General features: G+C 38.0%; 10 protein-coding genes across 10 annotated transcripts; 7 read left to right on the forward strand and 3 right to left on the reverse strand.

Annotated features, from left to right (window-relative positions):
* Nucleotides 1–2,253: 2,253 nt before the first annotated feature.
* Nucleotides 2,254–3,676, forward strand: RHIMIDRAFT_245850 (serine protease 1; the record flags this gene model as incomplete). The annotated part of the gene is made up of 2 exons (XM_023610246.1): nucleotides 2,254–2,613; nucleotides 2,669–3,676. 2 exons carry the CDS (start codon nucleotides 2,254–2,256, stop codon nucleotides 3,674–3,676), a joined length of 1,368 nt encoding a protein of 455 aa, XP_023463341.1.
* Nucleotides 3,677–4,826: 1,150 nt separating this feature from the next.
* Nucleotides 4,827–6,569, forward strand: RHIMIDRAFT_240307 (Sodium/sulfate symporter; the record flags this gene model as incomplete). Its single annotated transcript, XM_023609349.1, has 6 exons — nucleotides 4,827–4,885; nucleotides 4,938–5,302; nucleotides 5,365–5,789; nucleotides 5,846–5,998; nucleotides 6,058–6,351; nucleotides 6,405–6,569. 6 exons carry the CDS (start codon nucleotides 4,827–4,829, stop codon nucleotides 6,567–6,569), a joined length of 1,461 nt encoding a protein of 486 aa, XP_023463342.1.
* Nucleotides 6,570–6,623: 54 nt separating this feature from the next.
* Nucleotides 6,624–8,474, forward strand: RHIMIDRAFT_240308 (bifunctional 6-phosphofructo-2-kinase/fructose-2,6-bisphosphate 2-phosphatase; the record flags this gene model as incomplete). The annotated part of the gene is made up of 11 exons (XM_023609350.1): nucleotides 6,624–6,697; nucleotides 6,758–6,900; nucleotides 6,952–7,121; nucleotides 7,179–7,259; nucleotides 7,316–7,357; nucleotides 7,418–7,537; nucleotides 7,595–7,657; nucleotides 7,720–7,872; nucleotides 7,938–8,144; nucleotides 8,196–8,330; nucleotides 8,385–8,474. The coding sequence occupies 11 exons, from the start codon at nucleotides 6,624–6,626 to the stop codon at nucleotides 8,472–8,474; spliced, it is 1,278 nt and encodes a 425-aa protein (XP_023463343.1).
* A 356-nt stretch (nucleotides 8,475–8,830) lies between these two features.
* On the reverse strand, nucleotides 8,831–9,178 carry RHIMIDRAFT_184432 (uncharacterized protein; the record flags this gene model as incomplete). Its single annotated transcript, XM_023605835.1, has 1 exon — nucleotides 8,831–9,178. A coding segment is annotated over one exon (348 nt), but the record flags the coding sequence as incomplete, so codon positions are not given.
* Nucleotides 9,179–9,643: 465 nt separating this feature from the next.
* Nucleotides 9,644–10,093, reverse strand: RHIMIDRAFT_206532 (uncharacterized protein; the record flags this gene model as incomplete). Its single annotated transcript, XM_023606911.1, has 1 exon — nucleotides 9,644–10,093. A coding segment is annotated over one exon (450 nt), but the record flags the coding sequence as incomplete, so codon positions are not given.
* A 242-nt stretch (nucleotides 10,094–10,335) lies between these two features.
* On the forward strand, nucleotides 10,336–11,214 carry RHIMIDRAFT_245853 (uncharacterized protein; the record flags this gene model as incomplete). Its single annotated transcript, XM_023610247.1, has 5 exons — nucleotides 10,336–10,466; nucleotides 10,519–10,699; nucleotides 10,751–10,870; nucleotides 10,918–10,983; nucleotides 11,032–11,214. The coding sequence occupies 5 exons, from the start codon at nucleotides 10,336–10,338 to the stop codon at nucleotides 11,212–11,214; spliced, it is 681 nt and encodes a 226-aa protein (XP_023463346.1).
* Nucleotides 11,215–11,259: 45 nt separating this feature from the next.
* On the forward strand, nucleotides 11,260–12,151 carry RHIMIDRAFT_44092 (uncharacterized protein). Its single transcript, XM_023615250.1, has 5 exons — nucleotides 11,260–11,390; nucleotides 11,439–11,533; nucleotides 11,587–11,862; nucleotides 11,922–12,014; nucleotides 12,069–12,151. Exons 1-4 carry the CDS (start codon nucleotides 11,343–11,345, stop codon nucleotides 11,950–11,952), a joined length of 450 nt encoding a protein of 149 aa, XP_023463347.1. The 5' UTR covers nucleotides 11,260–11,342; the 3' UTR covers nucleotides 11,953–12,014; nucleotides 12,069–12,151.
* A 796-nt stretch (nucleotides 12,152–12,947) lies between these two features.
* On the forward strand, nucleotides 12,948–13,499 carry RHIMIDRAFT_189176 (RhoGAP-domain-containing protein; the record flags this gene model as incomplete). The annotated part of the gene is made up of 3 exons (XM_023605905.1): nucleotides 12,948–13,206; nucleotides 13,263–13,368; nucleotides 13,421–13,499. Coding segments are annotated over 3 exons (444 nt in total), but the record flags the coding sequence as incomplete, so codon positions are not given.
* A 294-nt stretch (nucleotides 13,500–13,793) lies between these two features.
* On the forward strand, nucleotides 13,794–15,455 carry RHIMIDRAFT_206393 (cytochrome P450; the record flags this gene model as incomplete). Its single annotated transcript, XM_023606900.1, has 2 exons — nucleotides 13,794–14,830; nucleotides 14,882–15,455. The coding sequence occupies 2 exons, from the start codon at nucleotides 13,794–13,796 to the stop codon at nucleotides 15,453–15,455; spliced, it is 1,611 nt and encodes a 536-aa protein (XP_023463349.1).
* A 26-nt stretch (nucleotides 15,456–15,481) lies between these two features.
* On the reverse strand, nucleotides 15,482–18,346 carry RHIMIDRAFT_240313 (uncharacterized protein; the record flags this gene model as incomplete). Its single annotated transcript, XM_023609351.1, has 16 exons — nucleotides 15,482–15,581; nucleotides 15,635–15,703; nucleotides 15,751–15,854; nucleotides 15,907–16,199; nucleotides 16,253–16,568; nucleotides 16,630–16,712; nucleotides 16,774–16,836; nucleotides 16,885–16,919; nucleotides 16,972–17,156; nucleotides 17,206–17,252; nucleotides 17,304–17,389; nucleotides 17,439–17,632; nucleotides 17,699–17,779; nucleotides 17,842–17,920; nucleotides 17,983–18,076; nucleotides 18,127–18,346. The coding sequence occupies 16 exons, from the start codon at nucleotides 18,344–18,346 to the stop codon at nucleotides 15,482–15,484; spliced, it is 2,049 nt and encodes a 682-aa protein (XP_023463350.1).
* Between the last annotated feature and the right edge of the window lie 2,362 nt (nucleotides 18,347–20,708).

Here is a 20,708-nt window from a genome sequence, read left to right on the forward strand (position 1 = left end):
GACGACATTCAATCTCCCCTATAACTCTCACACAAACTTAATTTAATAATATTCAGCTCTTTTTAATGAAGAATCTAATTCGCAAGTCATCGACTTAATAGCCTTTTTTCAGTAACAAAGCTGAATACAACAGTTCTTCTGGTAGGAAGCGCTGATAGAATAATATAAGCGACTAGCACTGAAGGTACTGACTGTTCATTCAAACTTCAGGTTGAATTGCAATGTCTTGAAAAGTTACCAAAAACGTTATGATGTAAGCTGCTTCTCATTGACAGGAAAAAGAATCGATGGAGCTTTCATTGAAGTCAAGCCAGACTATAAGAAGAACGACGCTTTAAAAACGCATAAAGATCTGTAGAGATTATTATTGTTTGGCATGAATGCACTTGACGAGCTTAGACAAATTGATTGCTTTTACCAGCTTCAATGCTTTGTAAAAGGGGGGGGAAAGAAAAGAAAGACACCAAGCAATATAAATCTCGATGATATCATTAAATGCAACGCGCCAAAAAACAAGAGGACCGCAATCGACTTTTAATCAAGCATCCTATAGCAGTTTCATGAACGCTTGTTTATATTTGGTTTATGTGCTAAATACCCATAGAAATAAAAGAAAAGCAGTAGCCATTTGGCCATTTATTTTCTTGTTATGATTGGATAATGTTTGCAGAGAAAGAGAAGTAGGTTGAAAAGATGCACGTTCGAAACGGCCGTTTACAATACCTCTGATTTAGCTATCAATAAGTGAAGACATCACTATAGTTTTTTGAGCAGTTCTCATAAAGAAGGCTGGCTTTATGCTTAAAGATATGATTAACTACGTCCTCAAAGAAGGCTATGCAGTCAAGGGCTAGTTAGTAGATGGTCGAAAATATAGTAGGTGTTTTTGTTCTTCTGTATTCAGTGTATTTTTATATTAAAAATATTCTACTGGGCAGCCTTTGGTTAGGTAGAGACTTTGGTAGTGTGGTAAGATAGCGTGAGATTGTAAAGTGACATCACAGGTAGTGTCCATAGCATTAGCCCCATCTTTGTGCATTTACCCTCTTTGTCTTAATAACATGTTCAGGTGGTCAATTTGGTCTGCTGGACTTAAAGCTGCGTGTGAAGAATTAAGTTTATCGTTAGCAAGTAGGTCATTATAACCTCATTGTTGCTCTGTTTTACAATTACCTTTCTTGGTATGGAGCAGCCCCATTTGTTTAACCCCTTTAAACCCTTTGAAGTCCAGATAGATTTTAGTGATACCTATTCATTTTACGCAGCAGCGCAATCTCCATTCTTAATCTTGGAATAAACGTAAAACTATGCAATTTTGAAAGAGAGCAATGTCATAGAAATGCCTTGATTGCTGCTTATGAATTATGTCAGACTCAAATAATAGATAACAGAGAGCAATGTGTTCATATTTGTCGTATTCAGCTTTTAAGCGAAATGGTCGACAAGTCGATGACTGGCAAAGTAGAATCTTTATTATCGAGTAGATTTAGATGTAAATGCCGTCAGCGTGTAAGATTATAAAGTAGAATAATGAAACACGTTAAAACCAGCTCATTCAAGGAACATATACCAAGCAATGTCATTGCTAGAATGGAGGCCAGATGAATTCTTTGTAATTGTTTGACATTAAATGCTTTCTATCCCAACGTAATGTCTTGTCCAAAGTCAAAATTGTGTTAGCAAAGGAATCTTACGCATAATCATTCGTTCTATCGAGGGCTATCTAGCTCAGGGGGAGGAGAGGACGATATAGATAATATCAATTGACCAATAGTCTTTATCTATTGTTCTAACTAAATAATTTCCCCATTTTCTATTATCGGCAAAATGCGTTGATAATAAGGAAGGGAAAAAATGACCTATTTTGTTTAATATCAGATCAATGAACCAATCAATGAATAAAATTTATGGACTGATGTACAGGACCTTTAAAATGATATCATCATTTATACAAATAATTGCAGATCCTTTGGGGAAAAAATAAAAAAGAGAGAGAGATAAGAACATGTATGTTCTAATAGCAACCAGTGGTGGCGTGAGTATCATAACATTTGCTCCCTTTCGGCCACATGAGAAAGGGGGGGTTAATTCACTAGATGGATTACGAATACTTTTATGCAGTCATCGGGTCATACAAGTCACATGAAACTTTATTTTTCCCTATCAGGTCAGATGGATACAATCAATGTTGGTATAAAAAGAGGGGGTCATTCTTTTTGTTTTTTTGTTGTTATCTTATTCCTTTTTTTTATTATGAAACTCAGTGTTATTGCCAGTGCCTTGTTGATTGCTTCCGTAGCCAACGCTAAACCTTTCTATTATGAAGAACAAGACTCTAATGTGATCGCTCCTCTTTATGTCCCTCCTGAAACAGAAGTTGTCCATGATTCTTATATTGTCGTCCTAAAGAATAACTTGAATGATCAAAGAGTAGAAGAACATGCTCAATGGATTAGTACTTTGGTCCAAGAAAAGACAAGCTCCTTTAATGATTGGTTATACCCTCATACTCAATCTCATGGTATCAGACATGTTTATGATACTCCTCATCTTAAAGGCTACGCTGGTCGTTTTGATGAATCCATCTTGAATGCTATTCGTCAATCTGATGATGTAAGTTTAACATTGATGATTCAAAACAAAAAAAAAACTTATCTCTATTTTTTAGGTCGAATTCGTCGAAAAGGATTCCATGGTCTATGCTAATGAATTGCAACGAAACGCTCCCTGGGGACTTGCTCGTGTATCTCATGTAGACCCTTTGAACTTTAAGAACTTTGAACAATACGAATATGATCCTAATGGTGGCGAAGGCGTCAAAGTATACGTTATTGATACTGGCGTTAATGTGGATCATGTTGACTTTGAGGGACGTGCTAGTTGGGGTCATACGGTACCAAGCGGAGACATTGATGAAGACGGTAACGGACATGGCTCTCACTGTGCAGGTACAATCGCAGGCAAACGTTACGGTGTTGCCAAAAAGGCTCAACCTGTAGCCGTCAAGGTTCTGAGATCAAACGGCTCTGGTACAATGCAAGATGTGGGCGCTGGTGTCGAATGGGCTACTACACAGCATGTCAAAGATAAGGCAACTGCTCAAAGAGAAGGCAAAAAATATAAGGGTGCTGTGGCTAATATGAGTCTTGGTGGTGGCCGATCCCGTTTCCTAGAGAGAATTGTCAATGGTGCTGTAGAGGCTGGTATCGTCTTTAGTGTTGCTGCTGGTAACGATAACAGTGATGCTTGTGACTACTCACCTGCTGCGGCTGAATTGGCTATTACTGTCGGTGCAAGCACCATCAAGGACGAGCGTGCTTACTTTTCCAACTATGGTAAATGTGTCGATGTATTTGCTCCTGGTCTCAACATCTTGTCTATCTGGAGAGGAAGTCGATACGCAACCAACACAATTTCAGGTACCTCTATGGCAGCTCCTCATGTAGCTGGTCTTGCTGCTTACTACTTGAGCTTGGAAGATGAGCCAGTTGAACCCAAGTATATCAAAGACAAGATTATCAACACAGCCACAGAGGGATTGCTCGAACGTATTCCTTCAGATACACCCAATCTACTTATCAATAACGGTGTAGACAAGAAGAAGAAGAAGAACGATATCCACCACATTGTGCATGGTATCGATAGTGTCTTAAAGGATATCTTGGGAGATATTTAAATCGTGTAATTATATTGTATTATTTGTCTTTTGTCCCCCTTTTCTTTCCTTTTGTTCATACACTCATGCTAATTGTATTGCGCAATACTTTTTCCCTCATCTTATGCTAACACTCACACACACACACACACACACACACACACAACTGTATACGCTCAAGTTCACACAAATATGATCTTATGCTTATATATATCCACATTTCCCCTTTTACTACATTGTGTATAAAATTGTATAAAACCTTGTTAAAAAAATAATAAAAGTGGAAACTTTGTATACATACAATATGTCTTTATTATGTAAGAATACAGAAATACCTCATGCAGCTGATGAATCCACAGTTGCTCTTTTTGTAGACATGAAACGATGACTCTAATTAATACATGATCCTCGTTATATCCTCGTTATCCTCGTCTGACTGCAATTAATACCAGCTGAAGGTATCAGCAGATATGTTTTTTTCTGTCCATGTGGCTGTGTCTCTTCTTCTCCACAGGGTGGACTATAATGTATGACTGTATTCACAGCCATTGAATCTACAAATAACCCTAAAATAAAAGAAGATTTGTTTTGAATATTGTTTTCATTTTTGACAAAGTAAATTTGCAAAGATGCAGGAACATGAGTTAATTATGCTTAATGCCTCAGCTTGGTTTAAATTTATTATTTTTGGCTAGGATAAAAAGCTGTCAATAGGTCATTGTATACTGATCATGGGATCATTGACTGTTTTAAAAAAAAAGGGGGGGGGAATAATTAAGAAGAGATTCTGACTATATTATGCAGATGATCGTAAAGTTGTTTCCAAGATGTCAATTACGTATGTAGGGTTTGGTGCAAAATGAGATCAAATGCTACTATATAAGGCACAACCTCTGTATAGCGATATATATAACGAAACCTTCCCCTTTCTCTCTCTTTCTTAACTTTATAGATGAGCCATACAAGTTCTTTACAACAAGATGGCCCGAATGAGCATACATCCCTGCTCCCTTGTCACATAGACTCCAAGATACAAAATAGACAGCTTAATGATACTATAAGACAAACTAACCAAACTAATACCACGATTTATATACTCAACTGTTTGAGACACTCGGACCTAATCAGACTTTTGCCTTCCATTGCTATCGGATGTAGTATTTGGTTTGGAATGAGCCCTTCGGAAGAACTCACAGTTACAGCCATTCGACTCTTGTCCATTTTTGTCAGGTAACAAGGCAAATTCAAAAGTTATTTTTTCAACTGACACACTTCTTCACAGTTGTATATTTGCCTTAATCACCACTTCTATCAACATATCCGTGCTTGTTCTCACTTCACTCACCTTACTTTCGCTTACTCAATCCTTTCAGTGCCGGGATCGCGTGACGGGTGAAAGCATGGAATGCCGTTTGTGTGGGCAAGCTGATCCGCTCACAGGTAGTGTGTATGATTGTAAGGGCCGCACTGAAGCCTTTCATCATTCTCTTGCTGGGTTTTCAAGCCCAGTTGTCTGGCTGATCTTTGCCGCATTCCACCTAGGCAAAGCAGTAGAAGTGACTCAGCTGGGAAGACGCATGTCATTACTAATGATCAAATTATTTGGGAAGCATATCATTGGACTGGCATATGCTATCCTTTTCTCAGGTAAAAAAAAAAAAAAAGTTTAAAATAGAAAAAGAGAGAAAAACAATTAAATTATAAGACAGAGTTACTATTGGGCCCCTTTGTGCCTAGTAATACCGCGCGAGGCGGGGGTATCGTCTTGCCTATTGTTCGTTCAATTGCTGCAAGTCTAGGATCAACGCCCTTGAACGATCCAAAGCCAGGTAGCTACCTCATGTTGATGGGTGCACATGCCAATCTTCTTTCAGCTTCCATGTATCTCACAGGTATGGCGCCTAATCCAATTGTTCTTTCTAAAGCGACCAAACTGTTTCCCGATCTAAAGTTTGATTTTACGACTTGGCTTATCGGAAGTAGTGTGCCTGTCTTAACCTGCGCTATTCTCCTGCCTTTCCTTTTATACTGGCTATGTGGGCTTTATGGAAAGAAAGATAGGATTGGAAAGGAAGTGATTGAACATGCTAAAAAGGAATTGAGTGATATGGGATCTATGTCAATGAAAGAATTCGTATGTGTGCCTTTTCTTTTCTTTTCTATTTTCCTATTTATTAATGATGGTCTTAGCAACTCTGTTTTGTTCTGTTGATGTGCTTGGCTTTGTGGGTGACATCAAATTATACCAACATGGACTCTACTCTAGTCGCCCTGATCGGAATTGTTATCTTGCTCCATCTAAAGACAATTGAATGGAAGGATATTGCGACAAATACGAGTGCAGTAAGAGAAAGAGAGAGAATATACATCGTGTAAAAAGGAAAATCTAACTTGGAATATAGTGGGAAACACTCTTTTGGCTAGGTGGATTAATAACAATCGCAGGGCAGCTTTCAGAAGCAGGCGCTTCTACCTATCTAGGTCTCAAGATATCACATGCCATCAGTCATTTCCATTTACCAGCAGTTCCAGCCCTCGGTATTGCCTATTTCCTCACAACGTTTATGTTTTCTTCCCTTAGTGCTCATACCATTGCCTTTGCGGGTACCTTTCTAGATGCCGGTCATGCACTAGGAGCTAATCCGATGATACTCACTTGCTTGGTTGCCTATTTTGGTGCTCTCAGTGGCTGCATGGTAAATAAGCAACTATCCATCTCATTTTAGGTAACTCATGTACTTTTTATCAGACAAACTTTTCTACAGGAACAGTTGCCATGTACTTTGCTCCTGAATTTGTGTCTTCTTCCAAATGGTTTAGGATTGGCGGTCAATTAGCTGTATTTTATCTTTTTATTTACTTTACTATCGGTCTCGGATGGTGGAGTCTTCTCGGCTGGAATTCAAAGACTTGAAAAAGTCAGAGCAAGTTATTTTTGTCCTTTTCTTTTTTTTCATTAATAAACCAAATGGCAGCTCAATTGTATGAAACGACAAGTGGTCGTTTATTCCACGCGGGTGCTGTTGCTGTGATCACAGTAGGGTAAAAATAAATGAACGTAGGATGAGTTAGGGCAAAGAAAACTCATTTTCTACTATATAGTTTACCTGCTCGTGGTAAAACTCATGCTTCTCGATCGTTATGCCGATACATGCGATGGTTGGGTGTTTCTACTGAAGTGTTTAGTGTAGGCAACTATAGACGTGAAAGACTTGGATCCCTTTCTGAGGAATGGTTTGATCCCCGTAAGCTTAGCCATAACCTGTTTACAAAAATATTTATAAACACATAAACAGATAACGAAAAGGCAGTTCAAACTCGTATGAAGATTGCTGATGAATGTCTTGACGATTTGATCACTTGGCTCACAACAGGTGGTGGACAAGTAGCTATCCTTGATGGCAATAATGTGTCCGAGTCAAGACGAAAGGAAATACATGATAAGCTGATAGCCAATGACATACATGTAAGCTTGTTTGTTTGCTTTGTAATATAATATGAACTCACCCTTTTTTTTTTGTAGCCATTGTTTTTGGAATTTATATGTAATAAGCCAGATATCATTCTTGCCAATATCCGAAGTGTCAAAATATCGTCACCTGATGTAAGCCTTGGATGTGATTTATTTAAATAGTTCTTTAAACACACATATATTTGTAGTATGTCGGCTGGGACCCTGAGGAGGCAGTAAACGATTACAAGGTAGATTAACTATTAAAAGAGAGAGAGAAAGAGAGAAATAACACTTGTGATATTCTGTAGCGTCGAATCAAACAACATGAAGAAAACTATGAGACAATCACTGATACATCGCTTCCGTTTGTCAAAAACATGAATGCAGGAGAACAGTTTATTGTGAACAATGTGATTGGATATCTCCAGGTATATATATACTTATTACCACGCAAAAAGAAGCTTTACAGACACTTATCCTTTTAGTCTCGTATCGTTTATTATCTCATGAACCTCCATATTCAACCGCGTACTATTTACTTTGCAAGGGTAGGCATATACATATATATATATATACATTGTTTATATAAGAGCTTACATGTTGTATATAGTCCGGTCCATCATTAAATGACAACTCATACAAAGCAGACGCAAATCTGTCTGAAGAAGGAAAGCAGTATGCAGAAAAGTTAAAGAACTTTATGTTGGCTTATCACGAAACGAAGAATTTAAGCTTGGTTGCAGATGAGCAGCGTCTTTTGACGGTAAGCAGTGAATCATCATGCAAAAGAAATAAAGGAGACTAAAAAACTCATCTCAATTTTATTAGGTCTGGACATCAACCCAGAAAAAGGACCTCGAAACAGCTATTCCGTTTGTCGATGAGAATATACCAGTTCGACAGCAGTCTGTTCTTAACCAGCTTAATCCTGGTGAATCAGACGGATTGTCCGAAAGTGAGCTAAAGGAAAAGTATCCCGAGGATTTCGAAAAGGCTTGTGAGAATCCATATCGTCATCGATATCCTCGTGCAGAGGTATATATATAAATGAAAATAGCATGAATATGTTCCAACATGATTTACTAGTCCTACCATGACCTGGCTGTGAGATTAGAGTCTGTGATTATGGAACTCGAGAGAGAAAAGAATGACGTGCTGATTATTGCTCACGAAACTGTATTACGTTGCTTATATGCTTATTTATTTGATAGACCTGCCAAGGTAAGAAGAGAAAACATAGATGTATGTTTTTTGTATATTTATTGTTATCATTAGGAAATACCAAATATCAAAATATCTCGATCCTGTATAGTAGAAATCACACCTACAGCTTATGGATCAAAGGAGGGTTATGTAGAATTTTAAATAAACTCTTTTTATATTGCAAAGCGTGACTTGGACCTCATCGACTGATATTTAGCGCGACAAGCTACAGCCGCTCTATTTAGTTCCTTGCCTATCTTTGTCCATAACCCTATATTTGAATCTTTGTGCATGCTTTCTTTTTGAACTAATTCTAACAACATCAGTTCCTCTTCCATTGACCATTTTCCTCTTTTGACAGAAGGATTCAGAGTAAGTTGCCATCTGTATCTACATTGCTTTGGTGTTTTGCCTTCTATTAACTTTGCTACTTGTGGCCAAGGGATTTTACCGTTGCCGTTTGTTGTTCGTTGAATGGCATATTTTAATGCTTCATCCTGCTCCTCTGTCCAATGTTGTCTTCTTGTGATATCATCTAGAGAGGATGGATTGTTATAATGCCACCATCCCTGCAGCTGTTCAGGCCTACGGTTAGGTAAATATGATTTTTGAATGGTATTGAAGTCAGCTCCGAATATTTTGTATCCTTCAAAAAGGAGTTCTTTCTCTTGCATTGTTAGTGGGGTATTTCGAAGGATATTACTATCTGCTTGTTGACATAATCGTTTCCACCGCTGGAGACACTGAATTCTTGATCTAGCAGGTACACGTGCGGCTATGGCGGCCCAGCCTTCTGCACTGTATTGCTTGACTGCATCTTTAAGCTGCTGATCTTCTTCTGGTGTCCATTTGCCAGTTTTGATCTTTTCAGTTAGTTTCTCATACTGACGTTTGCATTGAGCAGGGCTCCTGTCTCCAAGCTGGCCTGCAATCGCTTTCCAATCAGGTTCCTTGGACTGAGAAACAAGTTTATTCAATAAATCAATCTCTTCCTGACTGAAGGCGGTTTTTTTGTACGCTCTTAAGCTCTGGTTAGACACAAGCGTGAAAGCCATCTGTGAATCGAGCCACGAACAGACAATGTTTGCGACGCGTTTCCTCCACTGAACTATATTTTCCGATTTTTTTCTGACTAGTTCATCACCGTAGAGAGCCCGTAGTTCCTTATCCCTGAGCGTCTCTTTATACTTTGTAGCACACACCACATTATTTCTTCCAGGCATATGCTTAGCAACTTTTGAATAACTACCAAATTCAGACATACGTTCCCAAAAGAGCCTTTCTTCTTCCGGTGACCATTCGCCCTTATCAACACCTGGGTCAATCTCGAGCCATTTTCTGTAACACTGTTCTGGTTGTCGACCCGGGATACCTTCAGCAACCTTGTCCCATTTCTCACCATGGATGATGGTACGTCGAAGCAAAAGGCTCAGTTCCTCCTGTGTCCAGGGACCCTTCTTGACCTCAGGCGCCAGATAAAGACGATACCGCGACCTGATTTGGGTGTTGGTTCTGTGCGGCAAACAAAATTTAACAATCTTGGCCCACTGTTTATCACCAAATGCATCCACAGCTTCCTTCAGCACTTGGTCCTCCTGTGGCGTCCACTGACGAGGAACTCTACCACAGTTGATCCATTCCTGTCGGAGCTGTCGCGGTGCTCGATGAGGCAAGTATTCGCGACTGATCTGTGCCCATTTGCCTTCGCCTAGCTCTGCTATAGCTTTCTTCAGTACGCTCTTTTCATCTTCACTTAGTGGTCCTAGTTGTCGATTAGGCATTAGAGCGTCTGTATATCGCAATTCACATTGCTTGGGTGATCGATGAGGAAGACAATGTTGCACGAGTTGAGACCACTTTCTTCCGTTGACATTGACAAAATCTTTCATCATTTGATCTTCCCAAGGTTCCCATGTGTTGTGATTAAAGCGAACCCATTTGAATTGCTTTATTGGCAACCATCGATGATAAGCAAACATGTTTATAAAGGGAAAAAAAAATAATTTCTAGTCTCTTTTTTTTCATGCCTAAACGTATATTTTCTCAAGTAGTTGAAGAATCAAGTACGAAATCAGCTATTCCAATTAGTAAAAGTCAGCCTGATCTTGTGAATGGAATACCACTTTCTGGAGAAGACTACCTTTTACTTGTGAGGTAAAAAGCAAAAAGTGTGATTATAGATTGTGTTTCTAATTATATAAACAAGACAGCAGGCTAATAAATATGCAAAAACAACTGTTGCACCACCACCTAAAGAGATAAAAAAGGTTCAGCTTCCATCACATTTCCAATGGTTTAATAGTAATCAAAATGATACTAAACAAGAAGAACAAGCATTGGATGTTTGGAAAAGAGGATTGGTTGGTCCATTTAGGTCATATCAAAAAGTAAGGGCTATGAACCATGAATGCACGTATAACATATATATGTTGGTTTAGTATATGCAATTACATAAAAAGACGCCTAATAGGAAGGAAATCAAGTCAAAAGAAGAAGGAAAGTTATTATTTAATTCGGATTCAGAAGCAGACATCAATATACCATCTTCACTGTCTCAGGTATATATAATCATAATAATAGTACCATTAATAACTCTATTATATAGCATAGTATTTTAAAGCTATTGAGTTATCATGTAGAATGGTTAGATGAAGACAAGTTTGAACAACAGGTAAAGAGAAGGAAAAGAATCAAAGATATTATACTTAGTCTTTTTTAGTGTCTTTTCATATTCAGTCTACTTGTCTATTTGGACCCTGTGCTGACATCTCAAAATGTATCGATATTAAGAGATGTGTCAAGGAAGTGTATTGAACTAAGATCTATAGTTGAAAATAAGGCACCATTGAATATTATTATATCAATTATTGCAGAGATATTTGGTCAAGGCGATCTGAAATAAAAATAATAAAAAAATGCCACTACTAAAAATAAACTCTTTCTCTCTTTCTCTTTTTCCCTCTTTCTTTCGTTCTTTCCCTTTTTATATTTTCTTTTCTATTATTACTATTATTACTATTATCGGCGCGTATGCATAATAGATCCAATAAGAGTTTAAACACGGATAAAGAAGAAGAGGTATATAAAAGGCTTTAGCTGTCAAACACTTATATATTTTCATAAAAGGTTGCAAGTATTGAAGCACAGTTTGAGTATGTGAACAAGCTGTTGAAATGGAGTATCTTGGACTTGGAAAAGTTTATTAATACACTGAGGGCAAGGTAGGCTTCCCTGGGACTGTAACAAACTATAAAGCTTATATTTGAAACGTTAGAATATCAGCAGAAGAAGTTTACGTGTTGGCACTTGCCAAAATAATCAAGAATAACACCAATGCAACAACAACAACAACAACAACAACCATAAATAACAGTAATAATAATAATGCCCCGTCCACGACATCCAGTTTTTTCGGTGACTATACAACATTATATCAGCAGTCAACTAGTCATTATGAATCGTCGATTGAAAAGAAGATTGAAATACGCAAGGAATTTATCAATTGTCTGAAATATCAGACGGAGATCCTAGTAAAACTCAAAGTAAAAGAGTAACACAAACATTTATGCGCTCTTTTCCTCGCTCTTCTGAATTCACATTTATAAATAGGATCATCACGAACAAAGGAGAAAAAGGGTAAAGGCAGTATTGAATGAGAAGAATGCGAATTACTTGAATTACAGGACGAGAGACATTGTCAAGGTAACTCAAAATGAAATGGTTTCCCTTGGTGACTAAATTCTGTTTTACTCTTAGCTTCACAAAAATTATTTCAACAAGTGTTCAGAGTATGTTAGCCTACAACAACAAGTGTTGATCTCCTCTCATGATGAAAAGTCATCTCCAAACGAACAGTTACTCCCACCCTCGGTGGCTAGAGCATCTTCAGATGAACCCCTGGTACTGGGTCGAGTCTCGTCCGAAAGTGCTCGTACGACAGCAACGGAATCGTTATCATCTTCTCCGCATAACAAAAAGAATGGAATGTCTGGCTTTATCACTCAGATGAGGTCTCAGTTGGCCAACGCTGCTGCTGCTGGTGATCCATCTCGACTGACAGCTCGATTGGCTAAATTGAAAAAAGAAGTACATGATGCGGGTAAGTGATATATGGCTTTATTCTTTGGTTAGTGAAAAAAAGTACATCTATATTAGATCAAGAGTACAGACAGGGGATCAGAACATTGGAGTCATTAAGAAGGTTTCAAGTAGAAACTGCTGCACATGCCATTCGAGTAAGTTTTCATAGATTATTATTGAAAGGTTCATCTCATTCACTTTGCTTGTAGCATGTGGAAGCAGTTTTGCTTGACAAGTCAGATGCTATAAGAGCAGCTATATTAACGATATCAAAGCAAGAACAAGAAGCACTTGCAAATGAATCTAGTGTAAAACATGTATACTACAAAGGAATAGCCTTCTCATATCTATTCGTCATAGTTAACCAAGGACACACTGGATATGCTTGACCAAATGGATGGCAAAAAGGACCTTGAACGGTTTATGATTGAGTATGAAAAGCTGGGATTCGTAAAACCAAAGCCTGTATGCTACGAAAACTATTATTACGGTCGATGCAAGGAACTCTTGTTTGGATCACGATTGAACGATTATGCAAAGGAGCATAATAGAACAGTGCCTTTGATTGTCACCAAATGCATAGAACGAGTCGAATTACTAGGTGGTTTGGAAAAGGAAGGCATTTACAGAGTCTCTGGTAGACAAAGTAATATTGATTTATTAAAGAGTGAGTTTGAAAAGGACGAAGAACTGGTTGAATTGGTGGATTCAAAATATGATGTGTTTACTATTGCTTCTGTATTAAAGTTGTATTTAAGAGAACTAAAGGATCCCTTATTCGATTTTCCAATGAATGATCGTGTGACGTATTCAAGTAAGGTCAATAACAAAAAATAGATTTTATATACATATATAACTTTTAATATATAGAACTGGAAAACTACAATGATCGTAAAAGCATACTTGAAAAATCAATAAGCAATTTATCTCAAGCAGAAAGAGACACCTTAAAGGCATTGATTACTCATCTAGCCAAGTAAGCTCGTACAATTCTTTTTTCTTTTTTGTTATTAAACCGACTTTATTAGAGTGGAGGCAAAATCTAACCTTAATAAAATGACCATCAAGAATCTATCCCTCATGTTTACACCTGCTATATTCCATGACCACAATCAAGCAGAGAATAATGGTGACTGGTATGCAGATAAAGTGCTAGAAGATTTGATCAAGAATTACAAGACATTAAACTTTTAATTTCTCCCTTTTTCTGACGATACCAACTGCGCGACGAAAAGTGTAACAGAATTACGTGAATTGCCTTTTTAGGATATTTACTAATCCCCGAATTTGATGCATTGTTCTTCCGCGACCTTTGAACCATTACTGTTTACCTTTTACTTTTAAATTAAAAAAACTCATTCTTTTTCTTTTTTCTCTTCTTTATTATTATTTTATAAAAAAATGAGCTTACAACAATTGGTGAATGATAGAATTCATCCTACTCTACAACTTGTGCAGGACAAAGTGAATGAGTATATTGAAAAATACCTGGAAAAAAAGACAGTCGCTCTTGGCATTTCCGGCGCCATTTCCGTATATCTTGTATCCAAATACATCGTCTACCGAATCTACTTGCACCCATTGAGACACATGCCTGGGCCCAAGGTTGACTGGATCCCATTTTTAGGTAACTTTCGAGAAATTATCCAGTCAGAATCAGGCGCACCTCACAAACGATGGTCCAAGCAGTATGGCGGCATCTACATGTACCACGGAGAATGGAATCAGCCACGTGTCGCTGTGACAGACGATAAGTTACTCAAACAGCTTTTGACGACCCAAGAGTACGATTTTATAAAGACACCCGATAGTCAGAAATTCCTATCCCGTTTCCTGGGCAACGGCTTGCTCGTGGCAGAGGGTCAGCAACACAGATTCCAGCGTAAACTCCTGAATCCTGCCTTTTCTGTACAATCCATCCGATCTATGGTTCCTCTGATGGCCAAACCAGGATATCAACTGCGCAGACTCTGGCTAGACAGGATCAAGGAAAACGATAATGAAGAATTTACAGAAATTGAAGTATCTACTGGCCTCTCACTCGCTACTTTGGATGTCATTGGATTAGCAGGGTTTGGTCAAGACCTCAGGTCGGTTGAACACGCTGGTACAGAGAACCAAAGTAAGCTCAGTCAAGCTTACCTTCACATCTTTTCAGCTGATCTTTCACTCTTTCGTATCCTATCATTTATCTTTCCTATCCTAAGACATGTGCCTACAGAACGAAATAGGATCATCAAGCGCGACCTTCGATGGCTGGAGGAGGAAAGTAGGGCACTGGTGCAAGCAGGCATTGATCGTGCAGCTCGAGAAAAAGACAGTCAAGAAAAATCAAAGGATCTGTTGGCTCTTATGGTAAACTTGATCGATGACGAAACTGGAAAGGGCATGACTGCAGAAGAATTGAGAAACCAGTGTATGACCTTTTTGGCAGCAGGGTAAAAAATAAATAAAAATCCAAGTAAGCACGCCTCTAACATTTTATATAGTCATGAAACAACCAGTGTCAGCCTTAGCTGGTGTCTGTGGTTACTTGCTCAGAACCAAAAGATTCAAGACGAATTGCGTAAAGAAGTACGTTCGTTGTTTACAGACGATGAATCTGTTCCTTCTTACGACGGAATCAACGCCTTGCCTCTGCTTAATAATGTCTGTCGAGAAACACTTCGACTGATTCCTCCTGTGCCTGTCACAAACAGAATCACACGTGTTCCTGTCGTACTAGGCTCCTACGCTTTACCAAAGGGTACTGTTGTCTTTTTACCCTTGATCGTCAGTCATCATTCCAAAGAAATCTGGGGCGACGACGCAGAAGAATTTAACCCCTACCGCTGGGAAACAGACAAGGTCGGAAACGCTTATCAATATATGCCATTCTTGGCTGGTGGTCGACAATGTATTGGGTACAAGTTTGCATTGATCGAGATGAAGCTTCTTCTCGCTATCCTCATCAAGGATATTCAATATTTCGAAAAACCTGGATTTACAGTCAGAAAGAAGCAGCAAATTACGCTGAAACCGTTCCCAAATATGGTGCTGTGGATGAAGTCCATCAATAAATAAGCTCTTTTATTTTATTTTATACATGTCTACTCTTCTTCTTCTTCAGCATTGTCTTGTAGTTTTTCTTGAGGCTTGGATTTACCGTGACCAAAGCCAAAAGCAGAGTTTATATCTTCAGGGTCCATTCTATTTAAAGCAATTGTGAGTGACTGATGATGACAGCTGTTTTTGTTACATACTCTCTAAATTCATAATGGCCCTCTCCATCAAAGCGTAATAGATATTCATGGTGACGAATCAAAGAGGTTCTAAAGAATTGTTAGTTTTCTAGTGTATGAGCCTTATAGATCTATACCTGTGTGACACTGTAAAGAGTGTAATACCGACTTTACGAGCATGCTCGTACATCAATGCTTCAATATCTACACTGACTGCACTTGTACATTCATCAAGAATAGCCTAAATTAAACACAGGTTAGAGATTATTTAGTAGCATGTTCGTACAACTTACGAATTGTGGCTTATGGTAGAACAAACGAGCCATGGCCACTCGTTGCTTTTCACCTCCGGACAAGACATCGGCCCAATCGTGAACTGCATCCCATCCTCCTTCTCTTTCGACTAAGTAACCGAGATGAACCGTATCCAACAATTTCATCAGTTCCTCATCATTGTAACCCTTGGCAAATGCTTCCTTTTGCGTGTCAGGATAAATGACTTGATCCCTGAATGTTCCCAGAGGAAGATATGGCTTTTGAGGCACATAAAACAGTTTACTAGCTTCAGGCTTTGTCACACTTCCGCCTACGTAAGAGCGTGTAAGGCGATGCGTTGATGTACATAAGGGATACACTTACCAAACAAGGGCCATAAATCGCCCAAGATACGGAAGAGCGAACTTTTACCACATCCGTTTGGGCCAGAAATCAAGCAGTTCATGCCTGTGCTCACCTTGAACGACAGATCCTTGACGAGGATGTCACTGTTGGGAGTGACAATAGGTACATTATCAAACACGATCACACCGTCACGAATGAGAACTTTGCCCTTTGTATTGGTGGTGTCTACGATTTTGTTCTTGCCTGCACTGCCTTCTTCATTTGACATCATCGTACGCTTATATTTACCTTGACGCACATCAGTCAAGACGTCAAATAGCTCTGCAACACGGGACTAGATTTCACAAACATCATTATATACACATTGGGCCACAAAACACAAAAATAAAGCTTACCGTATAACCTGCAAAACGAGTTAAATCTCTGCCAGTCAAAATAAGTCGGCCCACTGCTTGAGACAGATTAATCAAGTAACTTGCTATGATACAAAGAGAGTTAGTCTTTTTGATGCTTCAAAAAAAAAAAAAAAAAAGACTTACAGTTTCTGGAGTAATCCTCCATGAGCTTGGTAGGGTCATGATCGGCACCCATGTATTTGGTAGCTAATATAAATGAGTTATCTGTCTTTTACTTGTTACTATTATTATTACCATAGCGAGGGTCAAATACAGGTCTGGCTAATAAACTATAAAAGGAGGGGTTAGCAATTGACCCCAGTGTGTGGGATAGACACTTACTAATAGGCAGTCATTGTTGCACAGTATTTCACAAGCACTGAATCAAAGATGCCGTTGAGGAAGCGAAGGGTGTATACTTTTCGAACATGGTTGGAAATCTTTTCAAATGTACTGTTAACCACTTCCTTTTCTCTTTCTCCACCACGATAAAATGCAATTTCTTCTGAATGTGTAATAATACGAGACTAGTAACGATCAGGATAAGAGACGATGCAATTGTTCCCCCCCACTTACATGTGCAAAACGGAAATCGCCTTCTAATTTCTGCTCTGTTGCAGTATCTATAATCTAATATTAATTTTTTTTTTTTATAGATAATGACCGAAGCTTACATCGACCGAATGGAGGAGAGAATGTTCGGAGCAAGACACCCGAAGCGATAAAGTAAGCAATCATAAAGAAGGGTGCTTCATTACCACTATATGAGACTATAAGAATATGTTTCCCCAATATAAATAAACACTTACATGGCTTCACCTAATTTATAAGCAAACAAAAAGATATCTACAACAGGTTTTGCAATATCAGAATAAAGATGAGACAGGTTTTCAGAGAATTTATCAATATCTTGAGTCAAGAGTTGATCTGCATTCTGAAGTCTATTGTCCAAATTGGCAATCTTGTAAAAGGTGATACCGTCCAGATATTGATCGTGTGCATGCTATAATAATAATGTCATTGTCAATACCCCCTGCTATTGAATAACCCATATCATCAAAAGTATTACCTTAGTCAAACGTTGGCGGAAGGAAAGTGCAAGTGCGTTGATAGTTAGTTTGAGTGAATTATTGACGATACTCATTGGCCACTGTATAAGTGTATTCGGTTAGTCAGCATATTTCTCTCTCTTTTTTGATAAAATCATCTAACCATCATCAAACCAAATTCAACAATAGCTCTCGCAATGAATTCTTTACGGTCTCTTGAAACAATAGCTTTCACTACTTGACTGTATAGATACTTTTTTGTAAATACATGCTCCCTTTTTGTTTCTTATTTCTTTTTTGTTACCCGTTGAAGCCCGAAAACCAAATATCAAGCCAAGTTCTTGCAATCAGTACTGTAGCAAGTACAAACAGTAAACCAGACTCCTTTGAAAAGAGACCTACGAAACTATGTTCATATTTGTTATGTTGATATTATGTATTCTCTAACCTGGTACGCAAATAGGAAATAGTTTCTTCATTTGTTCAAGGAACTCGGCGTTGACACCTACTTTCTTGTACTTCTTTTTTGTTGCTGTATTTGAGCCATGAGTGTCCTTTTTGATAGTATTAATTTGGCTTCTTGCTTTGTAGATCGCATAGAGTAAGGAGATAACCAAGAGACCAGACAGTGGCTTCTTCTGTCTTAGACTGGATAATACGTGAGCCATAGTGAAGAAAAAGAACAAAAAAAGAGAGTGGAAAAAAGTGTAGTAATTTTGAAAAAAGATTTATGTAATGCGAATCAATTTGTTTGTTTTGATTGGCTGACAATCATGTGAAAAAAGGTACAGTGTCCGCGATGTCAGATTGTGCATGGAGTCCAACATTAGGATGTACACCATTTTGTTTCGATTATGTAAGCGCTTTTTCAAACGATGAAGCTTGACAACATATTTTTATATAGAATGTAAATATTCTTTACGATTAAATGCTTGAGAGAAAGACCAAAATCGCTATCAAGATTCATTCAAGTGTATTGCTCACTATGAAGCATACTACTGTGACAAAGGTGTGTGTGGCATACCAAGAATAAATATAGAATATCTTGGGGAAAGTGATATCGTTCAAGATTATATTGAATTTCATTTATATGATAGGATGTGTAAACAGAACGCTCTTCATTACCTTTTTCATTTTAACACTTTTATCAAGAGAAAGAGAGATGATAATGGAGAAGAGGTAAATGAAAGGAGTGGTGTACGAAGTCGAGTATTCCTGCAATTTATCAATGGTGCTGCAAATACACTGGATGGACATCAGTATCATTATACATATCAGGTTTCTGTCGTTCAAGATCTAATGAAAAACCGCGAATACAAAGCTGCTTACTTGCTCTCCATGCTCAATATTTCTAAAGCTCAATTAGATTATTTCTTGTCAACCCTTCTAATCTTTCATTATTCTTTCTTCTTGATGCAATCGATTATTGAACGCTAATCTCAGTGAATAAGCAAGACAAGCGAGCCAGGACTGAATCAAGTATTCCTTTTCATTTTTCGATAGATAATTGGTCGCCCTTGAGCCAATACTTTAGTGATTTGCAATATATAAAAGACTGTCTGTTTATGTTTATTTTTAATGTGATACGCAAAGAAAAATTCGATACGTAGGATGAAAGTCTAATGCTTTCTTTAATAAGGGTATTGCTGATGATAAGGTTGTCCATAAGGCTGTTGTTGTTGTTGTTGTTGAGGTTGACGTTGTTGAGGTTGAGGCGTACCATATTGAGTACCTTTATTGAAGCTTTGGTTCAGTTCGTCGTCCTGAATAGACTCCTTGATTTCCCAAACGTTCTGCTTTGCGCCAACAGAGAACTCCAAATCTTCCTTGGTGATCGAGTCCCAGTACTTGTAGACCATCATAACAGCAAGCAAGGTGCAAATGGAGCCAAAGAAGGTGCCGTCGATATAATGCTTGACTTCATCACAAATATTGACAGAAAAGACATACAAGATGACTTGACCAACAATAAAGAAGGCAACGCCAAACAAAATATCACCCAATGGCCATCGATCGTCTAGTGTGTTGACAACAAGAATGATTTGTGAAATGACATAGACAATGAAGGCGATACCGTTGAAGATAAAGTAAAATGCCCAGAGTGCGCCTGGTGCCTTATTGGAGAAGGGGCTGATATTTTGAAAGGTGGCGATTGCAATAAATCCGGTGATTAGAAAGATAACTAGTGAACTGATTCTGATAGACTATAATTAAAATAAATATAATCAGCTTCTTTCTCTCTTCTCCCTTTTTTCTATTCGGTTCTATTTACCCAAAGTGATAAGGGTGTACCATCTTCTGCAAATTGGAATCCAACAAAACCATTTAATAATAGACACCAAAAGGTGGCACACATGAGTCCAATATGTACAGCAGTAAACCACTAAAAAAAGCGTGAATTAGTTATGTAATAAAGTGATCATCTCTATTCTCTTCATACAGGATAAACTGGCGACGCTGTTGGTATAACACCGGTAACAAGTAACATCTCAAGGAATACTGTTACCATGTATAAGTAAAAGAACATTACGATTTCCTTGCGACCTTAAAGATGGTTTAATAATGTGTATAAATATTTGTTTTGTTATGGAATTGTTACCAACAGCTGTGTATTTTGATCTAATGTGATAAATCATGATGGCTGCCATAATGATGGCTACAATATCAGTGACGAGTGTGGCTATAACATATGGGGTTAATGATCACAGATAAATATAAACTTTGTTTATATTAATATACCTGGCTGAAATACAATGTTTCCCGCAAGATCAATATTACGAGAATAGCATACTGGTTCGATACCATTGGGTTGACCTATTAAAGGACAAAGGGATAATGCTACTGTTTGACAAATACCATTGAAACTGAATGGTTCAAACTTGTAAATTATGCCAACCATATAAACAAGGATGGGGCTTAGGAAAGAAGAAGAATAAAAGTAAGAAAGAAATAGAATAAATAGGGGAAGTAGTTTTATATTTTTAGCCTCCCCTTTTATGTAACACGAATTGTCAATTGGCTAATTCTAGG

The sequence above is a fragment of the Rhizopus microsporus genome (genome assembly GCF_002708625.1).
Source record: "Rhizopus microsporus ATCC 52813 unplaced genomic scaffold scaffold_16, whole genome shotgun sequence".
In the NCBI taxonomy this organism is placed as follows: domain Eukaryota; kingdom Fungi; phylum Mucoromycota; class Mucoromycetes; order Mucorales; family Rhizopodaceae; genus Rhizopus; species Rhizopus microsporus.

Excerpts from the sequence above, each read along its gene's own strand:
- RHIMIDRAFT_44092 (XM_023615250.1), top strand. The coding sequence starts at position 11,343 with ATGCATAATAGATCCAATAAGAGTTTAAACACGGATAAAGAAGAAGAG. Across the intron at positions 11,391-11,438 it reads ACACGGATAAAGAAGAAGAG|GTTGCAAGTATTGAAGCACA; the intron begins GTATATAAAAGG and ends TTTTCATAAAAG. Across the intron at positions 11,863-11,921 it reads GTAAAACTCAAAGTAAAAGA|GATCATCACGAACAAAGGAG; the intron begins GTAACACAAACA and ends ATTTATAAATAG.